This window comes from Solea solea, chromosome 10 (assembly GCF_958295425.1).
Source record: "Solea solea chromosome 10, fSolSol10.1, whole genome shotgun sequence".
In the NCBI taxonomy this organism is placed as follows: Eukaryota; Metazoa; Chordata; class Actinopteri; order Pleuronectiformes; family Soleidae; genus Solea; species Solea solea.
This window is the reverse complement of record NC_081143.1, coordinates 21,374,044-21,398,664: the sequence shown is the minus strand read 5'-3', so window position 1 is coordinate 21,398,664 and position 24,621 is coordinate 21,374,044. Positions and strand designations below refer to the sequence as shown.

The 24,621-nt window shown below is 41.3% G+C and overlaps 1 protein-coding gene and 1 long non-coding RNA gene across 7 annotated transcripts in view; one reads left to right on the top strand and one right to left on the bottom strand.

The window, feature by feature from the left end:
* The first annotated feature begins 4,134 nt into the window (after positions 1 to 4,134).
* Positions 4,135 to 24,621, top strand: part of gcgrb (glucagon receptor b) — a 41,085-nt gene continuing 20,598 nt past the window's right edge. For all 5 annotated transcript variants that reach the window (XM_058641661.1, XM_058641659.1, XM_058641657.1 and 2 more), the window contains exon 1: positions 4,135 to 4,409. In XM_058641661.1, the coding sequence (XP_058497644.1) occupies positions 4,355 to 4,409 (55 nt within the window). In that variant the 5' untranslated portion in view covers positions 4,135 to 4,354. The remainder of the gene's footprint in view (positions 4,410 to 24,621) is intronic.
* On the bottom strand, positions 18,594 to 24,547 carry LOC131467637 (uncharacterized). Of its 2 annotated transcripts, XR_009241516.1 has the most exons (4): positions 24,477 to 24,547; positions 21,508 to 21,618; positions 20,786 to 20,868; positions 18,594 to 20,052 (listed from the first exon to the last, which is right to left on the bottom strand). It is a non-coding gene; the product is annotated as an uncharacterized LOC131467637 (long non-coding RNA). The 2 variants fall into 2 exon arrangements; XR_009241517.1 differs by lacking the exon at positions 20,786 to 20,868.

The window sequence follows — 24,621 nt, the reverse complement described above, 5'->3', positions numbered from 1 at the left end:
TGATTGGGAGATGATATTCCTTACACACCTTCCCCTACACACATACAAAAGATATAAAAACCTCAAACTCAAAAACAAGTGACTATGAATTTGATTGAAACAACTATGACAAATGTAATTTAATGAGCAGGAGTAAATTAAAAATAAGCCAATGTGCAATTACTGTGAACCGAGTTGTTAATGTTAAAACAGCATTTTCTTTTTCTCTTCAATAATGCACTGCATTAAATATTAGTTCATATAATAATATTTCGCACAACAATTTTTAAGATGTTTAAACTGTGTTTGTGCGTGCGTGCGTGTGTGCAGAGAGAAGGAAAGCAAAGAATGAGAAATGTGTCTGATTAAATGTCATCATTGTTCATTCATCAGAATTCTCTCATCCTACATCAATCTGATTTCACGGCTTCAGTGTCTGTGCATCAATCACGGTTTGCAAGGAAATTGCCCAGTGCTGAATATAAGGTCTCACCAGATGTGTACTGGTGTTTAGATATGCATATTAAAATGATGTTGTAACACTATATATGCCGGAGGGGAATTATCCAATAACAGAGGTGGCTTTAGATGAGGCTGCGACAGCTCAAGGTCACGCGGGCCCTTGGATATTAAATTTGCGATTTGTTAATGACCACCTTCAAGGAGGAGGAAGACTGAGAGCGACACACAGCGAGGAAGGAGAGTCATACACTGAGGCCATACAGCATCTGACCTGAAATCAGATTAATCCGAGCGCACCGAGTCAGACTTCAGATTAATGGATGACTATTTCCAGCTCCTCGTCAGAGGATAAAAATAAAACACAGAATATTTTGACGGACCTGTGGCCGGCTTTTTATTTTTTTGATTTGTCATTCTGTGGCAGTCGAGATGAACACATCTTCATCAGGTCAGTGATTCATTTTAGGTTCAGACAGATGGTAGCAACAGTGTACTAGTAAAGTGGGATGGTTTCAAACAGGTTAGAGTATGACTGGAAACCAAAGACTACATATACAAACTTCCACTTTGTTGGTTGAAGCTGAGCAGGAAGTAGAACTATTTTAAAATAGCCACCATTTGAATGAGTAGAACTCTTAAATGGAAGTAAATTGGACAATGAGCCCACCTCTTATATACAATCTACTTCTCATTTTAATCCAGTAGACACTTTCCCGAGGCGTTAATGGTGTCCTTCACCAGTCTCACCTCTTCCTCAGTAGCACATTTGTACATTTTCTTTCCATTTAAAGGAAAATAGATGATAAAGCACGACACACTCATAAACTTTTATTTGTGAACTGTGTTTCCGCCAACGCTTCCTTCTTGTGTTCCGCACTCAGTCCTTCGCAGGTCTACTGAATATACAGGGAGACCATGATTACAAAGCAGCCTCAGCTATGCCAATTAGCTCATCTGTGACCGCTTTCATGAGCCACCTTCACACCTACATGTCCTCATGCAGCTGCCACAACCCCCTCCACAACAGTGGCGGCCGCTGCATGGTCTTTGAAACAGGGCAAGCTCATTTCAGGCGCAGTTATGTATACATACATTCTTACCTAAAATGAACAACTAGAAAAAAGAACTGACATTTTGTCTACACACTTCCCTCGCAGAAAAGCCTCCGCTGTCATGTGTATGTTTCTGTAAAGCTGTCAATCAAAAACTGGTTCCGCCTTTAAGGCAGTTCCTCCAATCATCATGCAGAAGCCCAGTGTCCGTGCCCGCCTCCTACTCCGACTATGAGAGAAGCTGAGCTTCCCTGGAAGTGGTTAGGGTTAGGGTTGCCACATACAAATAATGTTACATATTTCCTGTTGCACAAGGACCAAACAGGGGAAGAATAATTACATCATTTAAAAAAAAGTTACGCACTGCAGCTTTAAACCAAATCATATGTTTACTTCTGGTATCTGAAACACTTGCGGTGAACACAGTTTAACAATCACTATCATTATGAAAGCAGAGGTGAAAGGTGATTTGTGTACAGTGTCCTAGGTCACATGGAACTGTATGTGAGCTCAAGAGGAAAAAATAAAATGAAACCTTGGGCTCAAACTCCTCGAATGAATCATGGAGACTAATTCATTCACTGTCCCCTATTGCCTTATTCATCACTCTGGTTGTGTCATGCCCCGGGGGTCCATTAATCTTTCTTCCCTGCATCCTTTCATCAGTTCTAAATCCACATGATGAACGCCACGCTGATTAGCAATATTAATGCAAACATAACAGCGCTCTGACCCTGCCTTACATATACAATATCGTGTTTGTCTGGCCGCAGCATCGTCGCGTATCGTTTCTATTAAGGCAGAGGAGTTGGATGAAATGAAAATGATTAGGGTCAGGGTGTGTAAGAACGAAATTAAAATGAAAACCGTTTAATGGTACAAGTGACACAAGGTTATACATACGTGGAATAAATAATTAAATTGCAGGTCAGTTTGTTCTGTCAATTTTGCTTTAAAATTCAGAATGTGAACTTTAATGTGCACATGCAGGCAGAGCCGCCTCACGCATTAGCCCAAAAAGCATTCCGCACCACTCACAAGATTTTTTTTAAATATTACATGATGTCAATGTTAATCATACAAAGTTTCAACAGCAAATACTCCCAAAAACTGCTGTCTTTTGTAACCCTACTGATAGCTGAGTATACTGAGGTACTCATGACTCTGAGTAATGGAGGAGCAGATAAGACTCAGGGTGTCCAATATGCACCTAAAAAGTACCTAAAAGGGATACATGGGAAAAGTATCTTACCAGAAAATGACAATGGTAGAAGTTGAAGTCACTTTTTACAATCTTAAAGTATATAGCATTTACTGTACATCAAAAGTAGGGCTAGTTGTCTTTCAAGTGGAAGGCTGTGGGTTCATTTCCTGGCTCTGCTAGTCTATATTTGTCCTTGAACAAGACACTTAACCCCATGTTGAAGCGTGTGAAGGGCAAAACTGTCGTGTAAAGCAGCTCATCGAGACTAGAAAAGCAATATACAAATACAGACTATTGCTAACTGTTCTTCTTCTGATTTTATTTGGTGGTAACGAGTAACAAAGATAGCTGGAGGAAACGTAGTGGAGTAAAAGTAAAAGTTGTTAGAAAATAACAAAGTAAAGTACAGGTACGTGAATGTTGTACTTAAGTGCAGTTCAACACCTTGTTTTCATCAGTCCTCAGTTTGGCCTCATCGTCACACATCGATCTAAACAAATTAAAAAAAAAAACATCCTGCTTTTTTCTTTGAGAAATCACCAAATCAAACAGGTCGACAAAAAACAACAGCACATAAAAGAAGTGATATAATTAACATTGACTCTGTTAAGTGTAGTAATGTGTGCAATAGCAGGGCCCTGACATCAGAACTCCTTAATGGCATGCAGCCACAATCAGTGCAATAATTGAAGATTTTCACTGACTGGTGCATCTCAGCAAATAAGGCAGCATCAAATTCTAATACAAATGCTAATGTGTAGTTTGCTTTTATTCCGTTTTTTTTTTTTTCATTTGTACAAGCCTGCAGCCCCACACACTGTCATTAACCTCCTGCTTGTCCCAGCCTCTGCAATTCAGACTTCACAGAATGAAGGTGTAGTTTCACAGGTGAGCTGCTGCCTTCACACCCTCTCTCTTGTATAATAATGTGCTGTGACGTGTGCATTCAGACGGGATTTAAAGAGCACACACACAACAAAAGAGCATTTATATATGGTGTGTCTGTGTATGTTGGTGTTTCAGGTTTAATGGATGCATGTGATCTGGGCTATAACTGTGGTTTTCGTACACACACAGTCCATAGCTTTCACACATGCTTGTACGTACACTTTTACAGGATGTGACAATAATGGCTTGCTGTTTCATACTGAACTCCAATTAGAAGCATTTACATAATGACATTATCACCCTCTTTTTTTGCTGTGTTTAATATAAATACATTCTGTTAACATTGTATCTACTCCTAACACTTCAAACATCTACATGACATGGCAAAAGCCAGTGGCCAGAGTCATTTTCACTGTTTCATTCTGTTCATACAACGACACAGTGACCGGAGGGAGCTTTATTTTGAAACTCTATGCCAGAAGCCGGCCTCCGCAGTCAGCTGTGATTGTCAAAAGCTTGACAGGAGGGAGCGCGGAGCACTAACAGCGGGGCATTCAGACGCTTCAGCCCATCACTCTGCAGCTGGAGCGAGTTTTCATCCACTCAAGTGATTTAGAGAAACACAGATAAAAGGCATCTGAGTGTAGGCGGAAAAGAACAGATATAAGAAGTTACTTGTTAAGACTTTATTTCTTTCTTTCTTTGTCACGGTCATGCGCTCTGGCTGCGCGCTCTGGACTCAACCTGTGGTGATGGGTCGTGTCAGGAGATGAGGATCGGGCAGCGTGGGGAGCAGGGGCGCAAAAGGAAGTCTGGACACGAAGGTAAAAAGTCACTTTTCTGATATTTTGCTCCGTTTTTTCGCTCATTTCCTGTAAGTCTGTAAGTTTCACTGTATGTGAGGAGTCTGTCCGTGATGCTGGTGAGGCACAGCGCAGAGCTTTGGGAGTTCTGTCTCTCACTGACCACGTTTCCAAATGAAGCAACTATCACTTTATGATATTGAATTAAGGCACATCTAAGAGTAAATGTGTCCTGCCATTTAATGTGTGTGTGTGTGTGTAAGCTTGGCGCTACTATGACCGTACATGTAAACATTGTTGCGTGGATGAAGGGAGCAGCCAGATGAGTTTAAATGTGCATGTGACCTGTTTATTTTTGTCAAGCACGCTGAACTCAAGGGCAGATACACAGATGCAGTTGTTCTGGTTTGGGTGGCATGAGATGATGGGGGCAGATAAATATGAATTAAAGCTTATATCATCTGATATATCATCTGTGACCACGCGCATCTGAGAAAAGTGTGCAGTGAATATTCTATTTCTGCCTTGTTTTGCTCCCTCTGTGTTCCTTTTCCTGCAAAAGCCATGCAATTCTACCATTTGGTATATTTTTGGTTTGGCGCTGGTATAGATAGTCAGTAGTGGCTTAAGGAAGTTGTAGATGCACTTAAATGTGTCCTTTGTGTCACCTCGTCAAACAGGGTCATTTCTGTCAGAGATATAGTGTCGTCACAAGCAGCTGTTATGAGTCCCTGTATTTGCCTTTAGGGGCTGAGGGTGCAGCTGTGTTCAGTGTGCGGTGGCCTGCAGTGGCAACATAAGTTATACATTATTATTATTATTACAAGGCATCTGCTATCCCTTCTCAGGTAATGGCCAATATTTGCATAGGCTATCTCAATTTAAAAACAAACATGGACATTTGGATCCTGTGGAGATAATAATTATGAGTGTGATGAGTTTACAAAGTGAACTCCTTGTTCACTCCGGATGCAACTAACGATTATTTTCATATTTTCATAATCGATTAATCGTTTGGTCCATAAAATTTCAGAAAACCGTAAAACATGTTGATCGTTGTTTCGTCAAACCTGGAAATGATGATGTTCTCAAATGTCTTGTTTTGTCCACAAACCAAACTGATTCACTTTTAATGATTTCTTTGTTATTCAGAGCAAAGAAATTAATTTAAGAAGCTTAAACAATCGGAAATCTTGTTTTAATCATGAAAAAAGCTTCCGACCGATTAATCGATTATGAAAATAATTGTTTCAGCTCTAATCTAATGTAAATCATTCAAAGTTATGACATGTGCTTCACCTCAAAGAGCGTTGTGTAGTTTCTGTATTCTCAGGCGTTGTACTGAGGCTGATTGATCTTTCATTGATGTATTTGTAGCCTACATCAGTAACATGTTTGTCTTCTGAGATCTTGACCCGTTGAAGAGGTGTGAAAGACAGATTGTCCTTTACTGACATTTGGGTCTGGGATAAATGTGCCAAATCCGTCCTGATGCCTGCACGTGTGTCCACCCAGTTTATTGACTCTCCTCTGTGTCCTTTTAACGCTTCTGTGTTTTCTTTCATTCCCTCAAGAAGTAATAACCTAAGTTGTCCTGCCTGAGGGTGCGCTGGATTCCGGAGACATCGGGCCACTGTTTTGTGATGGTATGATGATAGCGTCCGATTGGATTTGCCTGGTCAGTGTGGGCCAGCGTTCACATTCACAGAGGACAGATATTGATTCTCAGTTAGCTAACGTACGTCTTTCATTAACTTCTTCTCCCTGACACGATCACTGCTGTCAAATGCTCAGAGTTTTTTTTCCCCAATCAATACGTGGACAAAGACAGAAGGCGTGTTGTGTAGGTGGAGCCTGACAGGGGCCATTATTGGAAGACATTTAAAGCTTGTTTTGTGACTTTGTGTCCATTAATATTGGACTCTTTCACTTCAAAATCTGACTTTAGAATCTAAACATCGTATTGTATATGATGGCAGAGTTACATTCCTCTTTATATCGTTCAGTTACGCGTTGAATGCTGTGGTGTACTCTCCTACTCTGCTGTCGTTTCTGATATTAAGGGTAGTGTAACAGTGTGGTGACTGATAAGGTGATGATATGGAAAAGAATCTTATAACATGATGTAAATCACATGGATATTTCTGTCAAGCGTAAAGTTTCCTCTTTTCTTGAAATACTGTTTCGTTTTGTTCAAGTTGATCAACTGAACTGCATTAAGATAAATGAAACAGGTAAATATGAACTAAAATCTTAATACTCACAGGTTTAAAGCTTCAGGTTTTATAGGAGGGTAATTACTGTCCATGAGAAATATTCACAGACAGGGAGTTGGTAACTAGGTAACAATTGCTTTTTATTAGCCACTTAAATCCTTTATTTTGGACTGCTTAAATGCACCATGTCTTTGACAGTGAAGTAAGCGATAGTGTATGTGAATCACTGTTTCTATCATAGACAACAAAGGAGACACTATGTCCTGCTGTTGTGGTGCAGACGTCATGTTAGCTTTAAAGGAAGATGCTCTTGGGTCTCAGACTCTAAAGCCTTGAATTGTGTGTTCTCCGGGGGATGGCATTGCTCCAGGCGTCTTCTTCTCAGTCTCGCTCAAGGTTTCGTTAGGATTACCTGTCAAGATTTTTCTCTTTTGACTCACTCTCACTTCTGGTCGCGTTGGTGCACCTGGCTGCGCTAGGGAAAAAAATATGGCCCCGCTTGTCTCACACTGTGTGCGTCAACAGAGCATGACGTGGCTGCAGCTATTCCAGACACATGATTGGTTCAAAGTTTCCTTTCTCTCATTGTCATGGTGCCGTTCGGGTCGTGTGGATCTTGTTTTTATATCGAGGAAAAGTTTCATCATGCTATATATTGAATTGAAATTGGGTTTCTTTTTTTAGAAATAAATCGTGTTTTTTTTATTGCAAGTCAGAAAACATTTGATCACAACGTTTTTACCTCTGGTTGCAACTGACTGGTGCTCAGGGACCTGCAATGTCAGATTTATAAGCACATGAAGGTAAATGCAAGGTAAAAACTCCTCAAATGGCATCATATAACCGTCGACCTATTGGTTACACTGCAGTTGCATGAATGCGTCACTCTAGCGTTTAACTGTGGCCGCAGGTCTGGTGCTTGGGGCTAGAGGAAGCTATCGGAGATTGATGTGATTATTTCCACCATTGTTGGGTACACTTTGTGAGGCCATGTAGTGTTTGAGTTAAACAGATAAACGGGATTTGTTTTGCTATAATATTTGTACTGCGTGGTTTGATTGGTCGAAGCTCGTGACACTCCAGATTCACAACTACACGTAATCTCGGAGTTTCTCACTGCAGCCTTGCAGGAAAACGTGTGTGCTAAGGATGGCGATGGAAACCCAGGTGGTAGCGTTGAGAATCGCACAACCACCCGACCCGAGCTTGTGCCGCATTCGGCTCGCCCCTCTGGATCGCAGGCTTTCAGCAGTGCTGTCGCTAAATACACCAGACTCCTATAATAAATGATGAGATTTTAGACATTTCCTTGCTAAATGTTGGAGATTAACCCACGTGTTCAGGATTGTTGAGTCTTTTTAAGTGATCTACACTTCGGCATTGTTCGGTTTGATTCTCGTGCCTCTTTCTGTGACGGAACTCTGACCAATCAGTGCACGGCAGTCTGACGACGTCACGCATTTATCCTGGTTATGACATCACGAGTCAAGCTAGTGGAAACACGCCACAACAACAATAATAACAATAAGCCCATTATGTAGGGCCATGTTCAGGGCCTGAAGAAATCAATCAATCAATATGTTTAGCATTTTACCTGAATGCCTAATTGAATGTTTCTAATCTTTTGTTCATGAGTTTAATAAACATTTCGATTTGTGCAAAGAGAGTGAGACTGTGCCAGAGAATGGCGAACTCAATTCTGAGCAAAACAATTGTGATTCACACGATTTTTTTCCATTTCACAACTTTTGAAGCATGAAACGTGAGCAAAGTAAGTCCATTGACCCACAATGTTGCCGCTGCGTTCAAAGTGAATGGGAAGTGTTTCAGTCAACTCTGATGCAAGGGTATGGCATGATGAGTGCTTTCGGCTGGCTACTTCATTATTTGTAGCAATTCCCTACATACAGTATAGCCTTGTGTATTCTTTTGGTCATGGCCGTCAGAACATATACTGTATATGAGGCTGCACTTACATTTGTAAATAGTTACTAAGCATTGAATGTGTGTACATTACAAATGCATATAAAGGCCGACAAAAAGCAGTACAGCTGGGCACCAAATAGTCATTGCCATTGGTGTAAATGACATGTAATTGGATAGACACTGTTTTTTCCATTATAATATGAATATTTTTAGGTCACTATGCAACAGATCCATTTACAAACCACACATCCAGGCTATACACTGTATATAAATAATGTTCATTGTCACCATTGGGTCCAGAAAATGAAACTTAAACTCTTAACCTTCCTGAAGGTTATCCAACCACACTGGTTAGATACATAAGTGTGTTTGTTTTGGTGTTTTGCCTGTTTTTTGTTGCTAATTGTTTTTAGCGGCACCAGCTGTTAGCCGCAGATTTCGGCTCCAAGTGGACTTAAAACACACCAGCAGCTTGTTGTTTACCGTGTCCGACACCGAGGCTCTGGTCTACCAAAGTCTTTTCTGGTAACATAAATTGTACTTTTGCTCAGGTATCACTTTCAAGCACTTTATACAAGACTGTGCCTATATTCCCTTCCAAGAATGTTGGAGATCTATGGTAGCCTTCTGTTATCATTCAAACTCAAAAGGTGTTTAGTCTGTCCATTCAAAACTAGAGATAGGCATCGGTATTTGTCAAAATCATTGGATCAGATATTGGACAGATAAAAATGTAAAATCCGATACATTTCAAATATTCTCCCTATCGCATGCTTCACTACGCACTTTATTTTTTTTAAATGACTCAGCACTTGCAGTATGTGTTGTCAATAACTTCATAGTTCATAAATGGTCTAGAATGCCTGTATCGGACTAATATCGGTATCGGTAGATACTCGAGTTTATGATATTGGTATCGGACACAAAAGAAACCTAACGTCCAATCCCTATTCAAAAACACAAGACCTGCTCCTGATTCATTCTGTGATAACAAAAACAACAATTCTTACATTCAGGTTATTGTACACTCAAAAATTGTTATTATTAACAATAGTAATTTATTATTTTCATCCCATTTCTGCTAAATAGAAATGATTTCCCTTAAACCTTACACAGCGGATCTTTAACACTTGATGTGTAAATTCAAATTTAAATACTTTACATTCAATGCAAAGAGGAGAGAGTGAGGCGCACGTTTCAACATTTAAATTTCCTCTTTCTGAATTCACTAACATTAACAGATAACAGACGGCAAACCTGTAGCCTGCAGTTCTGTCCTACAGATACAATTCTGATAGAATAACAGTATTTTTTGCAGTTTGATTAGTGACCACAAACAGCCGAGTTTATCACAAGCACACAGAACATCATTTAGTCCCATGGACAAGGAGAGAACAATTTAATTAATGAATGCATTAACTCTAGTGTCAGCCAGGAAATTGTTTCTAACGAAGCTGTTGTTGAACTGGAAAGTTCAATTAACATTTAAATTGCTTTACCTCTAGATGCAACTTCTTTAAATAAATCAGTAAACAAAGGAAAGGTAACGCCATCAGAGGAAGAGGAAAAGAAGATGTCCCCTGCTCTTTATCGCTGTTGCTTTGTGACTGTATGAACTACAGTCTGTAATTCTAGCAGCAATATCCACAGGAAACTGTGTCTTGCACACAGGTTTGCTCATCCTTATCAGGACATTGCACTGATTTTCAGCCATCGTGGATAACCTTACCCCAACCCACGATCCATATCTTGCTGGGGATATTAAAAGAAGTCATTCATTAATTAATTAACCGACAACATCTGTTTCTTCTCGCCTGTGTGTCATTTCTCTGGACGTCATTTATGGTCTTAGGCCAGCAGAGGGCGCACATCAACCCAACACCTGAACATAATTAGCAGAAGAAGTCAAAGTACGTGGAAGTGAAGATGGTTGAAGCAGCCTCTGAGCTCCCTGTTCGTGTTCGTGCATCGTGGTGCGACTCTGTGTGGCTACAGCCATGCTTCTCATTGTGGAGCACTTATCTGCAAACTCTTTCCTGGGCCCGGGATGGAGCGGGACAGAGAATCGACCCCAGGTCACGTGTCAGACAGATTCATGCATTCACCTCCTTTTATGACTCCATATGTGAAAGAAAGGCAGATTTTTTTTTAAATTTGTTTAGATTTGGCTACATTGCCATGTCAAAATGATAATTGTGGCAATGAAAATAAAACTATTATAAAACAGTGCATTTGTATGCAACAATTACTGTTGGCCCCACCCCCTGCTCTAGAGGCTCTAAACCTCTTCTAATTGTGTAACATGTTTGCCAATATGAAAGGCAAGGTGTATCCAGTGTCCCTCTGTCCTCTGAAATGGACGTGGTTCCTAACTGCTCCTGTCAAGGTCATTGTTGTTACTGTTCATGTTTTACAGCAGTTACTTTCTGTAATGTTGCATGTATTGCCTTCCTCCTCTCCTCTCCTCTCTTTGACTTTCTCTTTTCCTTCTGAATTAAAAATAGTCCTAATGAGGCACACACTCACACACACAAACTTGTTTTTAGTCCTTAGTGAGGACACATCATTGACCCAATGCATTCCCCAGCCCCTAACCCTAACTATCACAACTAAGTGCCTAACCTAAACCTAAACCCAATTCTAACCCTCACCCTAAAACCAGGTATTAACCCTGAAAAGGGTTGTGACTCTAACCCACACACACACACAGTTCATTAAGCGCAAAGCAGCCAATGATCATTCTCAGTCTTTTTTTCATGGACCATCACATAGAGGCTTTGCAAACAAAGCAGAGGCTTGGTTCGTGATTATATTACGACTAGTACTATATTTAGCCTTATATGATCAATGAATGATATCCCAGGACAATAACATCTCGATAATATGACACACTCACTGTGCAGCGAGGCTACCCAGTGATACCAGAACACACTCCCCATGGTGTAGATGGCACCGGGAAAATATAAAATCAACTAGAAACTCTAGTGCATGTGGACTCACCCACAGGGATTAGTTACGTTTAGTAGTATACATGTGCAACATCAGGAGGAAACACGTGTCACAAACGTACTATGCAACACATCACGTTCATCAAGCCAGGGAGAATTACATTACACGGTCAGAAGTAAGGTCATATGGATGTAATGCTGGAAGGATGGTTTCACACCATTGTTCACACACTCAGGGATACACGCTTTACGTCAAAGCTTGTCTTGCATATTTCATGTATATTTCCTTTTGTAGACTCTTCTATTTGATCTGTCTATTATTTATTCATTGGTGTAAGTTGAGGCACAAGGCGAGTCATTACACAAGGAGCCACGAAATTAGTCACTCTCTCCTGCACAAGCCGTCACATCACAGGCACCCAGGCCTTGTGCACGTACAGTACGTACGAAAAGTGTGCACACGAGTACACGGAGTGGCAGCAAAATATGATTTTTATCTCTCTAATGATGAACTCTCCCCCAGCTCCTTGCTGGCTGACTTCTTACAACTTCAGTGGTGAGCTGGGTAAAAATGGGATGATTTTGAGTGTTTGAATGAAATTTCCTATGCCAACGCACACACACACAACTTGCTCGTCTCTGTTAGAAAAACATAGCCTTGTTTTGTTTTGCACACGGCTGTGTCGTGAATCTCTTATGTGTCTGTCCACTGAAAATTGAACCCCAGTTGATTTCCAGCTACTGTTTTGTTAACATTGCATTACAACAACCCGCATGGCTCGCCTCTCCGTCAAAATGGTGTCAGCTTAGCTGACTTTCGTGTGCCTGTGTGTATGTTTTTTATGCATGCGTGTTGAGAGAAGGTCTCATCTATAAACACCAACCGTGTTTAGTTCATCAACATTGCCCCAAACTGGTTTTGGGCACATGACGTGTTCAGACACACGCACAGAAGTATGGACACACACACACGCACACACATTCAGAGCACACACACACCAGCAGATTAGCCTCATTAAGCAGAGACATTCTATCTGTCAGTGATAGGTAAATCACATCCATTAATCTCGCCCATCTCGAATGCTGATGTCATCAACATAAGACCCTCCTGTGGCTAATTAATCCTGAAAATGAATGCTGGATAGCAGGACACGAGGCTGTAGGCTTTATCGAATGCATATTTTAAATTGCCAAAACACTCACTGTATGTACAGTGCTTCCACGAGAGACAGGTGCCGTCCGTATGGTATTTTATGAGCAAATTGAAAGACATGAACAAAGTCAAGAACGTTTTCATTGGTATGTAAAAAATCCCAAGGGATCGTGGGACATCCTCTCCTTACACCAACACTGTCCCTGGATGTGGAGTCTCCACACTGAATCGGACACACCAGAGCCATAACGTATCGGGGAGGTCAGACTTGTAAATAATGTCACATGTCTCAATTCCACTTAGAAATATTAATTTAAAACTGCAAACAGGTTGGGGTATGATGGTAAACGTACCCACAGTGGAAGTTTTCTACAGTATCTAACTGTCGAGAAACCTGATTGTTCAGCACTTTTATAGGATAAACGCTTCTAACCCCCGCCCCCTCATACACTGCCAGTTACTGTTCATGAAGACCAAACAGAGGCAGAATAATAACACTGCAGCGTTAATATTTTTATCCTGTGTATTATCACCAAAAAGCAGAATGTAAAACAATTCATGGAGGCAATCTCAAAAGTAATGATATGCTTAAAATTATACATAAAAAAAAAAATATATATTGATTTGACTTTCTGTCCGCAGGTGTACCAACAACATCAAAGAAACAAAACCTTGTATATTTACGCAAATCAAGTGTGAGTTGAAGCAAAATGTTCTATTTTTCAGAGTGCAGAGATGTATATGCATCTCATGAGGAAACGGTATTCATAAATCATGTGAATGAATCTTTTTATAGTTTTATAGTTCCTTTACTCGCCTTGACAACCACTCAATGCACTTGAGACACATTCACTCATTCGCATGCACATTTAGGCAAAAGCCATTCACACAGTCCGTGTCCATTACTCATACAGTCGTTCTCTGATGACATACTGGCGACAGCATGACGTTCAGGATCTTAAGCCTGAGGACACTTGCAGCACACAGACCAGATGAGCGATGGATCAAAGCACTGACCAGTGGGCGACCCACTCTGTGTCATCATTATCCCACTGGCATCGGGGCCGACTCATTTTGCTCAGTTTCTTGGTGTAAAATCACAGATAGTATGTGTTGTTGTAGTATGTAGTGGTGCTTGGACTCAGTGGAGGAGATCAAAGATGTCTGGCCTGAGCCGCAAAGAGAGGCACATTTCTCCTTGGAAGCCAAACACTGGCAATTGGGATGGCGGTGGATGACTTGAAGGATGATGGATTTAATCGTGTCACAAAGGGACTGGGCAGTGGTGGAGAGCAGCATGAATTAACTGAGGCTGGAGAGAGAGAATAACCTATTTCAAAAGAAGGCAGCAAGATAGCTAGTTTAACAGAGATGACGTGCTGCTGTGCCATTGGATGGACTGGCCCAGCTGATGAACAGCTGATCGTCATTGACAGCCCCGGGAAATGGCAGCACTGAGTGCGCATGCATGCACGAGAAGAGATACAATCCAAATCTTTCTGGATGATCTTATGCCAGAGCTTCACATGCACTTTACGTTTTTGGTCAGATGCTCGGGCTGAAGAAATTGCAATATGACCGTCTGCAATTTTCAAATCGCAGGAGGTGCAATATTTCTTTAAGCATATTTTAATAAAAGAGATAAAAAGCACTACACAAATCAAAAGTAAAAAACAGCTGACACGATCGATTAGAGATCAGACATGATGCTCTGTTCGGAGCTGAGAGAGAGAGACGTCAGAGAGTGTTGCCTCGTGCTGTGACAGTATGATGTTTTGTGGTTACTAGATAGGAATCAGTAGTAAAGTAATCCCAACCTGTGACTGTGACTCTGGCATCTATAACAGAGGGCAGCACTGTATTAAATGATATCAAGACAGATGTACTTGCAGCTCTGTCTGTCTGTCTGTCTGTCTGTCTGTCTTCCACCAACACTTTTAGTTTCACTACTTGAAGGTCTGGTGTGTAAGACTTAGTCGCATCTAACAGAGAGAGGAGTCCTCAGCTCACTCCTCCCTTTCAGACGTGTGTCAGAGAACGATGGTGACCGTCGGATAACAGAGAGGAGTTCTTTATTTGTATAATGAGCGTCTGTTCCTGCTGTAGAGATACGACAGCTTCCGTAAGCCAAGGTCCTTGCCTAAAGTACATACAGTATAATAAAGCTTTTTCCAAGGCTACAAACTATTTGATTTTGAAGGGAGTATATACAAACCGGGCATTATATTCCCTTTCTGCCAATGAACAGTCTCACATGTGACACACTGGATCTCAGTCAGTTGCAAGATGCCATATTGTCAGTGCAAAGCTTGTGTGCCACTCTTTCCAGCGTGTTATCTGAAGTCGGCAGACTGTCTCATTAAACTGACTGGGTTTATGTAATAGGCTTTAAACTGACAGTTGTTTGGAATGTGTTCTCACCTATTAGTGTCTCTGTATTCTTAAACAACAGTATGTGCCTGCAGTGTCATTGTGTCTATGTTCAGCAAGGACCGAGAGGGAATCCACTTGCTGCTCTGTGACTTTCTCTCAAAGACAGTGAAATTGAAATCACATTCATTATGCTCCTGCGTCATCCCTCGCTCCACCACTTCCTCTTTTACGCATAGACTTTAAGTCCTTTCTGGCCTTCGATCTCTTATCTCCCCCATCTCTGGCGATACCCTAATGCTTTGTAAATGAGTCATTTCAACACACACAATCTTTGTTGTTTTGCATTCGCCTCCTCCTAACTTGATTTTATTATGTCTTCATTTTCTGCATTAACCATCCGTGTATCATCCACTACATCTCTTTCCGCATAAACTTTCTCATTTCCTCGCAATGCTCACTCTCAAATTACCATAGTCCTAATCTCCCAGCATTTCCTCACGCTTTACCTTGAAGCGTAAAATTGAACCTATCCTACTTTCCCCCATCCCAATCAAAGTGTGTGTGTGTGTGTGTGTGTGCATGAGGGTGGGTGTGATCTTCTCCCCCGCACCGTTGACTTTCATTTGACCCCACACTTCTGTTTTTTTTTTTGATTACTTAATATTTCTCGATGGGCAATTAGCTCTGTTAAGAATAAAAATGTGTGTGTGTCGAGAGAGCAGAACGATAAAACTGAAGACGCATTGGAGAGGTAGACAAAAGTCCTGCAAAGGAAATGTAGCCGTCAGAGAGAAAATAGACTCATTCTCTTTGACAGGTGGAAGTAAAAAATGAATAAAAGATTCAAATAACTGTCCAGTAAAATCGACTTGACTTGACGCGATGTCGGTATCTCAGTCAGTGCGCCACTTTGTTCCTGATTGAATAAGGTTTTGGACATTCATGCTCCCCAGAGGATAAATATTAACCCTTTAACACCGAGCGCATCATAGACGACGAGTTTTTGCAAGGGCACTTTGCTTTACCATAATAACGAGTTTGTGCAACCGGAAAAATTCCAATGGTTTCTAAAAGCTTAGGAGTTGCACGTCAAAGCCAACGTGTGGTTATTGCGGATATATTTTATACTTTTCAAATTTCAGGCTACCTTTTGAATTCAAAAGTCCAAGCCCCTTTCTTCAGACTTCCCCCCCGCAGCTGCGCCTCCAGAGCACAGGAACGCACAATGCTTGTTCGCGAAGAGCGCTGGTTTCACACAGGATTCCCAAACACTGCGCAGCATCGGTTACTTTCGGTATTTTCCGGTGACATTGGATCGCAAAGACATAAAGTGAACCCAACTGTCCAGTCGAAACAGAGCCACCATGGCATCACTTTGCAGCCCTTTCTGGGCTTTCAGTTGATTAGTGCACGAGGGACGGGCAGATGGAAGTTTGATCGATGCATCACAATCCAATTAATTCATCCGGGCTGTTCAATATGATTGGATGGTGTTTTTACAGACCTGTCTGTTCCACAGGTGATTGACATTTTTCATTTTTGTGCATTAATTCATTGGTTACAATCACTCCAGAAAATCCTCTCCCACCCTACCTAAGAGAAATGGCTAATAAAAGTGGTTCAAATAAAATGACATATGTTACCCTGAACATGAGCACTATTCTTTTTCTTACTTTTAATGTTTTTTTATCATCTTTTCAGTGGATGCCGTTAAACATAGAGCATGCTGTAGTGCAGTGTAGTGTAGGTACCATTTAGTTGCAGTAAAAGCACTGTGCCTCAGCGCAGCCTGAAGGAGCCCTCAGCGTGGCTGTAGAAAAAAAGCTGTAATTACTTTCTTCCCTGAAAAAAAAAATAGATAAATGAAATGAACGGAACAAATGTATGTGTAACAGAGGTTCCTGCTCTGAATATGTGAGCGAGAGAAAACCTGGAACATCAACATACAGGTTTTCACTAAGTGCAGCAAAGACATGCTTGGAGCAACTCCATGCATTATGCATGAGGAGCTAATATATAACATCATCTACTGTACGCGGAGAGAGGAAGAAAGAGATGAGGAGGCTGGGAGAGAGATAGAGGGTCTACGCTGTCAGTCTCGAGTCAAATGAGACACGGTGAGACGGTGGACACAGATCTGCTTTCCCTGAGATGCTGAGATGAATCCCAAATGACAAACTCGTTTCACCACAGACTCATTAATCACTGTATATAAACATGTTATGATGAATGACTTCACCCCTGGCTGTTTTCAAAAACCAAACAAACCCCTAACTCCAACACTAATATACAAAATCTGTCCAAAATGCAAGCAATTAAAAAGATTTAGTCCTGACCTTTACTAAATGAAGTCTGTCTGGCTTTGGTGATAGTGTCAGTAAGTTGAGACTCAACACATAGCAGATTGATTGCCAGGGGATTTTTTTTTGCCAGACTTTCTCCAGATGATTTTTAATACATTTGTCAGTGCTTTGATGGTTGCTGCTGTGTTATCATTGTCACCTCACAGCAAGAAATGCCACTGTGTGGTGTTTGTTTATTCTGCCTGTATCTGTGTAGGTTTTCTGTGGTTTGTGGTATATTGCAGATTCTCTGATCCATTACCCCTCAACTTGGAAATTCCTACTTTGAATATACAGCGCGGTGTGCCAGGCGTAGTAAAATAAGATGCAACAGCGATAAACCAGGGACATGCTGTTTCGAGAGCAGAAACAGAACAATGTCTTTAAACATACAGCCTTCTTTAAAACCTCCGTTTTCCAACTGTAAAAAAAAAATCATTCATAATTTTAACACGTTCACGACTGAAGAGCCCAAAGGCTCTATCCACGCAGCCACACTGTGATTTATTTAGCGGAGTGTGACAGTGAAAGAGGGCGACGTGTGAGCACAGTCAGGTGTGTGACTAAACCTAACCCAGCGACATTTATGAATGATTTCTCTGTAACCGACGCAACACTTTCAGCCCTGTGGGGCTATTACAGCGATTTCTTGTCCACTTTCATTCCAGATTGAACTCCAGCTGTACGACAGACTGAAGCGAACTGTAATGAAAGAACGCCTGCAACAGCTGTTCTGTCACTAACTGCGAGCTCAGTATATGAGAACAGAGAGAGGCAAAAGGCATGTGTTGTATTTTTACACTGCACGCTTCTAGTCTTGCTGACCTCAGAGTGGTTAACGGCACAGGTTTTGCCCCATCGCCATGCAGTGGCAGGTGGGCGGAGCCTGGGATGGAATCCTCTGATTGGAGGATGACCCACTCCACCACCCAGAAGACTTTGTGCTACAGACTTACAGAATGATTTTGACAGCTCCGTGCAACATTGAAAGATCTGATGTGCCAACTTTAACGCAACTGACATTGTTACATGAGTGAAATGAAGTACTCTGAAACACATCTTATTAAATGTTGACTGACAGACTGAAATATACTTAAAAAAAACCACACGTCTTTCATCTGTTGTCGTGATGGCGCTTGCAGAATGACCTCATTCTTATTGTCAAGCTGTCAGTTGTAATTTAAGATGTCCTAAAATATATGTTTCCAGGATTAGTAAACTGCAGCCTAACAAAAACAGGGAATTGGAAAGGGGAAGATACCATACCAGTCAGAGGAAGTGGATTATACTGGGTAGTATCCCTGAGGAACAAACAGAAGAAATGGGCATGAATGACAGAATGGAATGATGAGTGATAGGACTCAAAGACGCAAAGCTCTAAGTGGAAGAACTTGATATATTATATTTAATCAAACTCTGTGCGTGGCCTCATGTCCTTGGTGCCAAAATGTGACACAATTAAATTGATTTAACTCTTATCTTCATTTTTCCTGCTGTGTAGTCAGCTGTGAGTTTTGCGGAAAAAAAAAAAAAAAGATTCCCTGTGAGCACTCAAGTACAACAACACACACAAGGATATTGATTTTTTTGAATAACAACACTCAAGGTCAATTGTGAATTCCTCCTGTTGGTTTAAGCGTCCTTATAAAAAAACAATCTCAGCCAGATCAGCTGCAGCGTCAGTCTGTACAGCACAACAGCCCACCGTCACCGTCGGTGTCGGTTGTGTCCGACTTGACCCAGATCAATATGCTGTGGCTCTTAACCATGTTAGATTAAGAGACTGCTAAGGATCTCCAACGTCTGCCTCTCCTGTCACTACAACCTCTAACATACCATGCACACACACCAAGACACTTCCCACTAACAACCAGTTTATCTGGAAAATATCAGCAAAATCAGATCGACTTCTGGCTTAAAGTCACATGAGAAGCTCACATGGACGACATCTTGAAATTTGGGGTGAAATAGTCGGCCATTCTGTAAAATACGGTGGAATGCTATGACATTTAATGCAACAGTGTGTCTCGTGGAGGAAACCCAAGAGAAGTTTAACTGTGTTGTTTCTATCAAAATAAAATGATATGAAATTTAAAGTTGTCCAAAGTGACAGCTGGTTGACTTATTGCATATTGAATCTGCGGGTTGAATCCATGGGTGGGCGAGATCTTTCAAAGACCCCATGGTCAGCATCACGCTGTGGGAATAAAAATTCATCCCTTTACCAACATTTTGAATAATTAAAAATGTAGGCACAGCACGATGTGTGAATACTCAAAGCACTCTTTTCTGCTTTGGTGTAATTTCTCCTCGGTTGCCTGTGTTTTCAAATGTGTGGAAGTGGATAACATGAGCCACTGCTATACACAGATTATCCAACACGCCTGAGCTGGTGTTTGTTGTCACTCGTCAGATATTTGGTGTTCAGATGAAAGACAGCTAAGTGGATAAGGGTGTGTTACTTCAGGGAAGACCAGTTTGACAGCCGACGACGCGTGTGTCTGATGCTGTAATGTCAGTACACAAAATATTAGTGTTTTATTTCGTACCACTGCATTGGGAGCACGACTGCACCCACACCAGGCATCAGTGAAATGAATGGGACTGCTGTATAGTTCTTAATTCAGCACGCCTGGCTTGGCTTGGATACTGTCTCACAGCTTGAAGCTGCTCGACTCACTGACGAGCGCATTCCTCCTGCAAGGTCTGTGGGAGAGAGTCATGCAATCATCAGTCATCACGCCACAAAAGGTACATCTGACACATAACCACACACTTTCACTACTCGTCCTTCATCTTCTCTTTCTGTCACTGGCAGATTTTAATGTTACACTGCTAAGCATTTTCTTTATCTTCAAGGTTCATAATGGTATGTGTGGGTTGAAACAATTTCAGAGAAAGTAAAGAGATATTTCTTTGAAAGCTGTTGAGTGGAAAAGGTGTTGGATATGTTCTGACGAGTAAACTCAATCACAACCCAATGCTCTGGTAAAGGTTAAGGTGTATTATTTCTCCTAATTTTGTTTATTTTTCTTTGAATTTAAGGGTGAATTTAAGGGTGAATTTTTCCTACTATACTGTGATATGGTAGGAAAATTGAGTTATTTAGAATAAAAACAGACTCTTAGTCGTCAGTAAACTTCAATGTGTGGTCCTAGATCATACAGTATATGTCTGATATGTGGCCATGTGACGAGTGAGAATGGTCCCATTTTTGCCCCAACTGAAGCAGGTGTAGTACCCGGACCCAAACGCAACACAATACAGTGCAGGACAGTTGGAAATCTGAAATATTAGAATCACAGCAGAGGAAATGGCAAACGGTCAGGAGATGAGGAAACAACAGGTACGTGAAGGCTCTCGTGGACAGAGGGTCTGAGACGGGGTAACAGCAGGCAGGTAAGTAGGTGCGGAGAGTTGAACCAAAGGGAAAGCTCACCAGAGAGTCCAGGGAACAGGCAGAGAGGGACAGAAGACTAAAGGTTATGTCCAGGGTTCAGGCAGAGGCTGGCAGGTTATGGACTATGGAGTTAGATTTGTGTTCAAACACTTCACAAAGTAAGCAACACCTTATGAAAAAATTAACCACAAACTCAAAATATGCAAATTGCAAATACTGTAGACTTAATCAATAATATTATATTTTATTTGTTTGAAGATACACTTTTTGTTTGCAGTGATCGGAATTTTGTTCTTGTTCTCCGTGGTTTTTTGTTTGCGATTCTGACGATGGGCAGGACTTAGGAAGCTGCCTGCTGATTGGCTGCTGAACTCAATGGACCCGAAGTAGTCACAGACTTGGACTCGCTGTCCGTCTTGAACGTTAATAATCTGACAAACGTTAGATACTTACAATTATTTCATCGGATGTCGACAGGGAAAACTTGGGGAATGAGTCCCGGACGCGACTCTAAGACATCTTAATGAAGCTTTTCAGCTCAGCTCTGACACTGATACAGATGCTGCAACATCTGACTGACATCTGTCAGTCCCATGCTCTTGTTTCTGGATTTAGTTCAAAGCCATAGCTACATTATGTTTTAGCTTTGCAAAAGTATATAAAGAGCAACTTGAAACAATAATTGCTAAATCACCACTATGGCTATTCTTGGTAGAAACAGTCAGTATGTTTTGTAATTTTGATAAAAACAGTCAACATACCCACGTTGGTAGTTCAAGAGTCTTTGTAGATTGGACATGATGGTTGAGATATCAAAGCTAAGGGCTTCTGCTTCTGACCAGGAACTAGGAAAATTCCTTAAGGTCCAGACACTGGTGGTGATGGTGGTTGGTGAGCAGGGTGAGTAAGGCAGAAACAGACAACATACAAAAAGATAAGCGTCACTGGGACAGGTTTCTGTCAAGGAAAGGACTGCCTTAGGAATTGTGAGTGCACATCCTTAAAGAGAGACAGAAAGTATAAGAATGACGCTATGATCGCAGCATGCAATTAAGTTGTCATCTTGACAGAACATGAAGCCATGTCTTCTATTTCCTTTGTTTCATTCAACACACAGACACACACACAAACTAACCCTGCTGTTTTCACTTGAGGTGCAGGAGCTGCAGGTCTCTATTTGCAGTTTACACAACTATATTGCTCTAATCCAAAGCACTCACACTTATGCACACATACACTCTAAGCCTACGGAGTGTAAATATTTGTGTGTAGCAGCAGGATTGTCATGGTCACTGACTCTCTGCAGGGCAGACTTGGCTCCATGAACAATCAACGATGGGAGAGAGCTTGGACAGCAAGCAGCCAAGGGGGTTTACAGAGGAAGCAGCAGAAGGGATTGAACATATTTAAAATTCCACTACCAAAGTGACATCATAATCACAGTTCTTTGTCATCCAATATATTGGCAAACTGTGCACAGTGGTGCTCTCCCCCAGATGACGGGCAACATATGGTCCTCTACTCCTGCATCCTCTGGGGCTTTTCTACATCGTTATACTCACATCTTGCTGTGATCCAGCTCTACAATCACAGTCAAATCTCAACACGGATGTGCTACATATACGTCAATTCACAGATAATATACGCTCGATAAGGGTTTCAGAAATTCTGTGTGTGTGGTAATGGTGAGGAGTAAAATTCTAATGTGAACAGTTGGCCACCAGATGAAGCCCTGACTCAGAGTGACATCATATCATCAAACACCTCATGCGAGCAGCTTGAGTGCTGCTAACACTTCCACATACAGTACCATTCGTTGGGCTGGCCAAGGTGTTGGAAAATGCCACTTTACATTTCTAATTTGCAATGCAATTACTTGACTTTGTCCTGCTCCAGCTCAGGGAACAGTCAAGAGATGTGCGTTTCTGTCATTGTGTCTGAATCGGGACCAAATTATGGTAGAAACTAATCACAGTCACTTAACTAAAAGGTGGTTTAGTGAATGCACCAAGCCTCTTAGGACCAAAACATGTTGCTCACTCTGTTTAAATACATATTTCCTAATATGGAAAGTGTATTTGTTTTTAAAACTGCTGGGTATGATGGGACAAAGTTGGCACTGAAAATGGGAATTCTGTCTCTCTCTCTCTGTGTCTGTGTGTATCCGGAACACAGGTACACACTTAGCCTAAAGCTTATATTGTAAGAAATGTCCTTAGCCTTAACCCAGCTGCCAGCGCTTTACAAAAAACATTTTCTAGTATACTTTTATTTAAAAGACATCGCCCACACATCCATGGTTATGATTCCTGATTTTTTATTTGGAAACTGTCACCTAGAGTCACACAGCCTGCCATGAACACATCTTTCTTGGTTTTTGTGCATGGATGTGGAACAACGTTCAACACAAGTGACCTCTGACTGAGTTTTGTAGAGAAGCTTGCACCAAAGCAGGAATAATAACAAAGCAGTGCAAGCGTCAACTGGAGGGAATAAGAGATTCGGGAATAATTGTGGTAAAAATGACAACAGCGAATACTGGCCTCACTGATAACAATGGTACATGCAGTATAGTCACAATTTTAAATCCCATCTGTTTGTGTTTTAAGGAGCACTTTGACGCCTGAGTTGCCAGAAGAGTTAGGGCCAGTTCATACATATTGCATTAAGCGTCCGCTGAGAGCCGCCTTGCTTTTCATCATGCATGCAGTTTCATTCATTCAGTCAAGAGTTCCATGCATGTGTATTCTTATATTCTGTTCTGCTTATGTATTCTCACCAGGAGTGTGATTTGTATGTGCTTGTATTCTTTAAGCACTGACTTCCTCATATAATCTCAGGCAAGTTTCCATGGTTACCATCGTCTTTGTCTCTTTTGACCAAAACAAGAGCATGCCACTGACTTGATCCAGATCCATCCACGTTGGCCCTCTACAGTCCAATGCAAAAAATGGGTAGATGATAACATTTACATCACGTTTCTAACATTTAATTCACTTTTCCCTTCCTGGGGAACACCTAGCGGCAACCCAGCCCTTACTCCAGGGGAACAAGTTCATTTTAAGTTCAGGGGCCACATACAGCACAATTTTATTCTCAAGTGGGCCGGACCAGTCAAATAATAGCATAATGTTACACACGTGGAATGGAAAAAATGTATTGAAGGATCCCTTTTATTCTGTAAACACAGAAACAGGCCGTTTTAACATACGTGTCTCACGATCGCTACACGATGCTTCGAGTGCTGGTCCTTCACGACCGAGGACAAAAATACACATCTTCATATTTACGCTGATAAGTAACACAAATACTTCTGTTTCAATAACATTCTGGTGATCAGTAACTGAAGTCCTCTCTGCATTGCACAAAATAATTATATTAATAATAAAGAATATAAATTGCGACATTTTCATATCTCTGCCACTATTACTTCAACTCTCTCATGAACATATTTATATAGCACAGGTTCACAATTCCATCCTTTAACAAAATAAAGACATTACTTTGCATTAACAACTATTACAACACACACCACACCCTCACTCCCAGCCACAGACGCACTTCTTTTCCCTCACGTACATCGCGGTGCGCAATCCCTCACCGTCATTACGTCCCTTGATCGTTAACATGCATTCCACACACACATTCACTTCACAGATATACTTTCAGCTTCATATCTTCATTTTACTTAATCTCATACTATTCGTGTGCATTGTCTGCGGCTACTCACCTGTAAACACAGAAACACGACGGTTTAAACATCAATGGCTCACGTTAGCTACACGATGCTTCGCGCGCTAGTCCTTCACTACTGAGGACCCCCGCGACTGGCCGACAACGAGTCGTTTAGCTGCCCAGGCTACTGCCCGCACGAA